Source organism: Clupea harengus, chromosome 18 (assembly GCF_900700415.2).
Source record: "Clupea harengus chromosome 18, Ch_v2.0.2, whole genome shotgun sequence".
Lineage (NCBI taxonomy): Eukaryota > Metazoa > Chordata > Actinopteri > Clupeiformes > Clupeidae > Clupea > Clupea harengus.
This window is the reverse complement of record NC_045169.1, coordinates 9,666,558-9,675,804: the sequence shown is the minus strand read 5'-3', so window position 1 is coordinate 9,675,804 and position 9,247 is coordinate 9,666,558. Positions and strand designations below refer to the sequence as shown.

General features: G+C 44.1%; 1 protein-coding gene across 1 annotated transcript in view; it reads right to left on the bottom strand.

Moving 5' to 3' along the window:
- Positions 1 to 578: 578 nt before the first annotated feature.
- tbc1d19 (TBC1 domain family, member 19) overlaps positions 579 to 9,247 on the bottom strand; it is a 34,973-nt gene continuing 26,304 nt past the window's right edge. The window contains exons 15-21 of the mRNA XM_012840174.3: positions 9,187 to 9,231; positions 8,324 to 8,356; positions 7,943 to 8,052; positions 7,699 to 7,790; positions 7,208 to 7,323; positions 6,588 to 6,658; positions 579 to 2,455 (exon numbers count right to left, since the gene is read on the bottom strand). Coding sequence (XP_012695628.1) covers positions 2,381 to 2,455; positions 6,588 to 6,658; positions 7,208 to 7,323; positions 7,699 to 7,790; positions 7,943 to 8,052; positions 8,324 to 8,356; positions 9,187 to 9,231 — 542 coding nt within the window. The 3' untranslated portion in view covers positions 579 to 2,380. The remainder of the gene's footprint in view (positions 2,456 to 6,587; positions 6,659 to 7,207; positions 7,324 to 7,698; positions 7,791 to 7,942; positions 8,053 to 8,323; positions 8,357 to 9,186; positions 9,232 to 9,247) is intronic.

Sequence of the window (9,247 nt, the reverse complement as noted above, 5' to 3'; positions counted from 1 at the left end):
TGCTACATCCACCAACGGCAGCCGTGGCACGAATGCAATACTGCACTTATATCAACCGACGCAGTGGTCTGCGCCAGTCGCGGTCAGTCGGGCGTTTAGAAGGGCAGCCGGATCATAGGCAGTGCAGGGCAGGGCGTGGGAGCCAGGGCAGACAGGTGGCAGATGTAACCGGCGCAGCTCGGGCCGCCGAGAATCCCAGAGTGTGGCAAGAGTAGCGAGAAGCGAAGGCAGAAAAAAATGACTCGCAGCACAATTTGATACGCGTCCAAAGAAGGAACGTTCGGCGGAAGGCTGCCAGCTCAGTGAGCTCGGACTGGGAGCAGGAATGTGAGGGAGAGCAGATGCTTGGTGTTGGGGTAGAGGGAAGGAGGGGAGGCCTCCGTGCTACCTGTCAATTAATGATGATGACATTCAGGCGCACAAGTACACCAGCGAGCCGACACGTAGAACACGCTGGGTAGCTCAAACACATATGTGATCAAGATGTGGGGCGAGGACATGGAACTGAAAAACGACCAAGAGAAGAAGCATAGTTAAATAAGCAGGCAAATGTTTCTTGGGGAAACAGCTCAAATATATAAATTGCTATTGTTCTTTTATTGGGGTAATTCATTCCAGTCATTTACTGTGAAGTGGTGCTGACATGATATAGCTCTGTAAGGCATGATAAAATGGATATGGCTGAAATCAACCATTAGTTAATACATTAAAAAAAAATCTATATGTAACATATTACACATTTTGATCAAGGCATGGGACAGTTAATGGGTAAACAACAACAACAAAAAACAATAACACAAAAAAAACATTCAGAAGTACATTCTTTCAGTATAACAGGTATTGATGACAAGCAAACAACAATAACTGAAAGCTACACCCAACACCCACCTTTTTTGTTTCCAGGGCAACACCAGGTGTTGAGCATGACATAGCATTTTTGCCTGAAAAAGCTGGAAGTGATCCATTGAGCCAAACCGACGATGAGTCGCAGACAGCTACAGTGTTTCACTCAGATCTGTGAGGATAACTTAACTGGTATCCATTAAGTGGACTATACACAGTGAATACTAATACAGCTCCTAATGAACAAGAAACCACCCTCTGAGAATTTCTGTCTGAATCTCTTACTGACATCAGCACATATCAATCAATCACTAGCCCTATTCAAGAAGGGGGACCAAAGAAGCTATGATGCCAAATACTGGTTGCTGAATTAGACAATGGCTAACATACCGACTGTGCAGAGTGTGAGGAGGTCAGGTATGTTAATTAATTCCAATGTGGTTATCTTCTATCTGGCGTATTGGTTATTTAATTTAAATACTGGTCACTAAAAAGGAGCCAGGCTAGATACCATATCCGGAGTGGCACAAACACGTGTCATGGGTACAGCACCAGTTGTTTTCTAACTAGGCAAAGCGTAACTCTTATGTTTCTTTTTTTGTCACCGTGCAACAAAGGCAATCTGCAAAGCCCTATACAGTATAAATACAAGCATCTAGAAGCGTTTCATTACAGATTATAACACGTAGGTTAAAGACAGACTAATGGCCAGAAATATAACATTAACCTGTGAAGGAAGAAGCCTATAGAGGCACAGAGAGAGCAGACTGTGTGATAGAGTAACTGAATTTCTGGCAAAGCGAAGCGGTGGCTTGAACAATTCTTTGGATAGCAGGAAAGCATCTCCTTAGGAAGTAAAATCTATTATTACTCTTCCTTTTGTTCAGTTGGGAAACACAAACAACACAACAACCTTACTGTTTGACGATTATCAACAAAGATGAAGCAGCATTTACAAACTAAATCACAGGCTAGCATGTTGGCTCTTGCCATGCAAAAAATCTAGGCTATAATGCTATGCCACGTGAGACTGGTCAAAGTAAACAAGCTTTTCTTTGCTAAACGCAAGAGTTTGCGATATTTTGGATTGGCGATGCATGCAGCTGAGCTAGATTATGAACATTGGCAAATGTATGGAGGTCTTCAGATGAGAATGTGAGCCAGGGGGTTCAAGTTTGGGGTAAGGCATACAGCAGGGTAAAATGATCCACGTGTCGGGACGGTGAGGGTGAGACAGCAGCGGGGTCTAACACAGGTGGCGTGACACATGGTGCGTCTGTGTAATGAGGGCAATGTCACAGGCGGTTAAAGGCTCGTCCTTCCACAACCGACCCGGACCTCACTCCTCACTGGGAGGTCAGGCTTGGTCCAGAGGTTTGTCCTTTGTGTTCTCCTTCTCGTTCTCGTTCTTCTTTTCACGTTCCGTCGGTTCGTGTAGACTTGGCGTCTGGGATGAGGGGAAGGCAGGCAGTGTTGGCGTGGGAACGACTTGGAAGACTCAGCCTCTTCCCCTCCCCCACCTCATCATCTCTCAGGGTTAGATAACCGTGGCGAAGACGAAGATTTGGATCAGGGGCATGACCTTCAGTGTTGAGAGGTCGGCGAGGACAGCCTGCGAGAGACACAAACCAATGTCAGGAGTGGGGTTTGAGTTTGGGCATGGGGAGAGGTTGAGTAGATGGTTAGTTGAATTGAATATTTAATAGATTCAATAGGTGAATACATTTGTCCCAGTTGCAGCACAATCACAAGGCATTTCATCACAACATCACAAGAGTCACAATGACAAGGCATTTCATCACAACATCACAAGAGTCACAATCACAAGGCATTTCATCACAACATCACAGAGTCACCAACAGGCATACTCATCCGTACTCCCACACATACGCCTTAACCCATACAGAGTCACCAACAGACATACCAACAGACTCACATAGTCACACACACACCCATACATATGTGCCGCACTTTGCACATGATTAGAATGGCCAGACCAGCTGGGCATCCTGCTCATTATTATTATGCATTACCTTTTTAAAAACTTAGTTGAAGACTAGGCTAGTTGAAGAAATAAATCTGACAATAAATCTTGTCATTGGGGTTGGGGATTTTGTAGTTCAAAGTGATGGAGTTAAGGTATTAAATTACAAAATAAATGTTATTGTAATCCGTTACAGTTACTGAGAAAAAATATGTCATTAAATTACAGTTACTCATCAAAATGCTGGTGATTACAAAGGGGTTACATCCAAATATATAATCTTTTTGGTAAGAAGTTTTAAAGCTTATATATAGAGTATAACTTTCATTTCATTCATCTTTTTGCCGTCTAGACAAGCTCCATTAATTTGGCAGTATAAGCTTATATTGGTTGGTTCTCTTGTTTGAATTTGCACTTCCTTTTGTCTATAGACGCCTATCGATAGACATTTCCTTAGTTTTAGTGGTGTTTAGAAGGAGGTTTGACTTCTCACACCAGTTTAGGAAGTAGTCAAGAACTGGCCTATGCTCCTCTTCCCCATTATATAATAGGCTCACCGAGGCAGTATCGTCTGCATACTTGATAAAGTACTTATTAGTGAAGGTGCTGGTGCAAGAGTTGGTATATAAAACAAACAAAGGTGATAAAACACATCCTTGGGGAGAGCCTGGATAAGATGTCATCATGTCACATACCTGCTCTGACCTGCTGCATTCTACAGCTGTGAAGGTCAACAATCCCTGAAATCAAACCAGCATCTTTCACCCCCCTAGAGGCTGGGTAGGCACATTGCAGGGGGTCCATGATGTGCTGTGTTTCTGATACAATGTAGCTCTTCACTAGGTGCTCAAAGCTCTTTGTGGCCAGCGATGACAATGCTATTAATCAGAAGTCATTGGCCCTATGGGTCTGGGAATGTTTGGCAAAAGGTACACAGGTAGGGGCCTTGGAAAGATTAAAAGAGGACCTACAAACTCTGGTGCTAGCTGTTCAGCACAGTGCTTTAAAGCACTTTCACAAATATTGTCTGGTCCTGGGGTCTGATGTACAAATTCATACTAATTTATAGGAAAACGGCATACACATGAAGCTGGAAGGCCATTTCTGCACCAAAAAAAATCGAAAAAAAAGGATGTATGAAACCCTGCACAAGCAAGATTCCACTCATCTTTTTTTTTGTACATACCGATCAACAAGAAATTGAGCGCATGTGCAGGAGCACCACCCTCCCACCCACCCTCCTACCTCAATTACACCCATTCTAATATGCTAATGAACATAACTAGGCCTAGGCCACCCCTGTGTTCAGATTGAAACAAAATGGCAAAAGCAACCAGCAAATCAGCCCAAAAGGAAGATTCAGGGAATGCAAGGAGGAAGTGTTCTTATGCGAGAAGGCAAGAAAACTAATTTTATTTGGCATCTGCCGTTAACAACAAAATAAATCAGTTGGAGTGGCGGGGGGTGGCAGTGGCTAAATGCAGTAGGGTCATTATTTAGGTTTTTTAGGTTATTTCCGCACTCCGTCTGGTCTGGGAGTTGTCGAGGGGGGTTACCAGCCATGTCTTTCACCGGGAAACCAGAGTGGCCAGTTGAACAATAAAATGCACACATACATTTAAAAAAAATCGGACATCAAATAAATTGTGTCCCAAGAAGCCACCCAATGAGCACCCTGGCACCTTAGGATACATGAATCATGAGTTGATCCAGGCCACCTTGCTACAGTATTAGTCAGTCGCATTTCTGCATCACAATTTGCATGTTGATGGAATGAGAATGTTTTCTATTACCAAAGTCAAATTCTACCTCTGATGGTGCCTTAATGTGTGTGCAGTCAATCACTCTGAATACATTGGGGAAAACATCTCTCGCCACAAACTGTGCTTTAATGTTAGCCTGGTCAACCATATCATACCAGAACTTTATACACCTGGCTGACATACGGATGATCCCGTCCCATTGGGACCGGTCTGCCAGCTCCCTGTGGAATGCCCCTGTTGCCATGGAGCCCTCTGTGGTAAGCACTTGTAAGGAAACAGGCAAATGCATGACGCCTTGCAGCTGACCATCCTAAAGCCGAACCCAATTCAGCTCAGAATATTATTAGACTTTGTATTGCATAGCATTTGCGCATACTTACATGTCCACTTATGTGTTATCATCTCCAAAACAGCCCATGTGTCAATACTGTCAATAATAAACTGTGCAAATAGAGTTACAGTTTTCGCACGTGGACCTACAGACTCGTAAAGACACTCATAATGTTACTAGTTGCTCTATATAGCCTGTAAGGGTCACCAAGTGACTAAAACCATTAGAAATGTGCGGATGCCAGACACAAGGTTAACGCAGAGGACGCCACACAACTCTCACAGTCTCACATTAATTTCACTCACACATCTGACCGCAAGCATCCGTAAGTATAATGTGCATACGCAACATCTGTACATGAGGTCCCTGGGCTTTTTTTTGTGGGTTACAGTCTCTAAAAGGTGAAGGACTTCTGATTCTGTGAAGTTAGACGGATGCCAGAGTGGCCTCTATCTTTTGTTTGTACTTGTACTTGTCCAGCTATATTTGTCTTTGTATTCGAAGGATGTCAATGACACACATGAAATGTGCACCGCCAGAGACACAAAATGGCGCCCTGAAGGCATGGAGCCATCGCAGCTGCAGTGTGATGCAGGAGGTGGATGGACAGATGCTGTGCATCGCTGCTTGTGCTGTAGTCCTGTGTTGTACAGGTGCCTCAGCATGACCTGTAGGCAGCATAAGAGATTGGTGTTGGTGGTTGGAGGAGGGAGTGCAGTTCTTCTTGTTCCTCCCCTCCTCCTCCTTCACCACCACCACCACCACCCTTCCCTGGTGAGTGCTGGCCTTTTGGGATGGGGGGGGGGATTAAATTTAGGGAGCCTATCGTGTTTACAGAAAGGCTCTAATATTTCAGCCTCATGGCTCTGCTGCTATAAATACAAGCCCCCCTCTTGGCCTGTTATGATACCTTCTCCAGTGTACCAGGTGGTACATGAGCAAGCAAATACTGCCAGCCAGCATCTCCCCACTCGCCTCCGCCGAGGACCCTCGTGCGTCACTGCGGATTAGACGCCCACACCCTCCCGCCCGAAGGGAAGGGGCGGAGGGTCATGTTAACGTTTACTACAGCTGTCAATCTGAGAGTCGGCCGTGGCAGGAGCTGAACCTGTCTTCGGTTGGCGCAGACTGCATAAATGTGTGACAAAAATGGGGTCAAGGCTTGATTCGACAGGATCTTTTGATGTTTGGTACTGGTGCTGTAAACTAGCTTGGTATTTGGGGTTGGGTTTTTTATTGACAATGACATTACTGACACGTTGGTGTCATGCAGTTAAGGTCACCTGTTATGAATATGTGAAGAAGCTCAATATTGCATTCACTTTTAGATGCTACCCTTTGAACCTTAGGGCATACAGAATATATGATTAGAAGTCCAATGAACACAAATACAGGAGGGAAGAAAGGGCAAAGAAAAGTGGCTTCTCTTTATAGTGCCCCTATTAAATTATGACCGACAGAAGTTTTTCTTCAGCTGAGGGGTGGGGGGGAGGGGGTCAGTTTTAGAATTGGCCAGGCAGCGTTTTTGAGACGTGCCGGTGGGAGACTGGGTTACTGGTGCTGGCTGAGGCCCAAACTCTATTTATGTCTCCCCCCATGGCCTTCCACTTTAGTATACACACATACACACACACTCTCTCTCTCTCTCTCTCGCTCTCTCTCTCACCTCAGCGGAGGCCAGTGATGTCACTTCCATCAGGTTCTCGGCTCGGAAGGCAAACACGGCCGCCGCCAGAACTGCAAACGAGAGCAGACCTTTAACCAATTACAGGGCATCCTGCTGCTGAAGGTGTTGTCTGATCGCTAGTCTGGTTGGAGACGCGGGCCGTCATCGCCCATAATTTGGTGTCACATCGTCAGTACAGACCACAACAGAAGCTTTGTCCACAGAACGTTTAAGAAGTTTTACAGACAGTTAATAAATGAATGACAGAATGTCTACATAAAAGCATGGCTGACGTGGGGACCTTACACTGATTCCCTTGAGGAGGAAAAGATGCAGTGACCGGGTTCTCTGGCCATGGAAGCTACACTACAACTCAACTTTCACCACTTTTGAACGTTTTTCACAAGCACAGTTGCTATATTACACAGTTGCTTATGCAGTACTTTGATGATGCTGATCAACACTTCAGTGTTTTTGTCTTCTTGTACGGAGCTTGCAACAGTTTTCTATATTGTGCAGGTGAATATATTAACATTTGTGGAATGAGTTTACGATAAAATTCCATGCATGTGACTCATACTGTATGTCATAGCTCTATTCGAAAGCAAAGGCTGGCCCACCTGCCACAATCTCTAGTGAGTCATAGCCAAGGATGCGGTCCCACAGTAACAAGAGCTGGTCAGTGGAAAGGTATCCAGAGAATGCACGCACCATCCACTTGAAGGCTATGGACAGGCTGTACACAAACACACACACACACACAGACACACACACAAACACACAGAAACATACGCACACACACAAACACACACATATACACATAAATTCCTTCAACCTTCAATGCATGTCCTACTCCGGTGCAATTTGTACATTTTGGGTGTGCTTACGGCTTTTTGACACTAGATGGAGCTATGTTGTAAGGAAATCTAAGGGATTTCATCTGTGACCACAGCAACAATACTGATCAGATTTAAAGTAGACAGACGACTTAGAGGACGACTTCTTGAGGCCTTTTGGTAACCTTACAGAGCTGGGTTTGTAATACAGGCAGGTTATTTGAAATGTGTATAAAGTAGACCACTGGTAAGAACTGTCTTGTAGTTCTACTCACGGCTGTGCACCGATTTCTCTGAGGTGGTAGAAGAGTTGGGGCAGGTGGTTCTGCAGCAGTCTTTCAAACTGAAGACAAAGGGACACAATACCCTACACACACACACACACACACACACACACAAACAATACATTTACATCAATATATACAGTATATACTGTATGCATGCGCACGCACACACTCACACAGATGCACACACACGCAGGCACACGCACACACACACACGTTTGGGGTTTATACTCACTGAGGGATGGGAGGAGATGGAATGCAGCCTGAAGAAGTAGCGCATGTACATCTCCCTGAACACTCCATACAGCCTGGACGGCTCATTGTACAGGAAACACAGAGGGGCCACTGAAGGACACACACACACACACACACACACACACACACACACACCCACACCCACACCCACACACACACACACACACAAACACACCCACACACACACACACACACACACACACAAAGCATGCATGCACATACACACATGAAAAAAAACATACATAAACATATTGTATCAGTCCTTCAGGAATAGCATTATGTCAATCCAATCTTTCTAAACAGAGGGGAAGGTTTACTTGAATTGAACTGAATAAGCACAGAACAGACGAGACCTACTCACCGTACATGGAGAAGCCATGAAATGGGATAACACCTGGAAGAAATAAGAATTTCATGAAATAAGACAAGTTCTCTATTGCATTATTCCAAGTTCTCCATTGAACAAAGTATGACCAGACGATGAAACTGACAAACATAAAGTCAATACACTTCTGGCATCTGCTGTCTTTCAGTCAAATATATTAATAATCAAAAGCAACATTACAATCACATGGACAAATTGGGAGAGGTGATTGGTTCTAGAGGTACCGCATAGCGGTGCATAATATGACCACCACATAAGGTGAGCAAATGAGCGAGAATTAAGTGAAATTATGTAAAGTGAAAATATAAGGAACTATAGTTTGTGGATGCAACAGCTGTACACTGATAGGGTGTGAAGCAGTACCTGAGAGTTATTAAATTTGAGTATTTTGTGAAATTTACATGTATACATAAGCAACCATATGAGCTTCATTGTATAACTGTAGTTGACATTTATTATGTAAAATTTTTTGAAAAATAATGTGAAGACCACGGCGATGATTACACATGGGGGTTTGAACTGTGCTGTGCTTTTATCAATTCAACACGACATATTTAATCATTTCACTTCATTCAACAATTTAACAGTATAAATATTTGTATGACATGCACTGATGTCGGTTGGACTTGGACCAAAGACATGCACAGCACATGTCAGAATTCCTATTGGTATGACTGGTAAATCCCTTGGCAATGTGTCCCCACGCGAGTCCTTGGTAGAGCAAGTCTGTCGATACTGTTTGTGACTTGGCTTTTTAACACGGTAATGCAACGAAGGGCAAAAAGATTAAGCCTTTGAGTCATAATGGATGAACAGGTGTTGATCAAAGATTCTCTTACCATTCGGGGGGTAAATTACAGCGTATTCATCCCCTTCCTCCTTGCCTGAAGGACAAAGGCA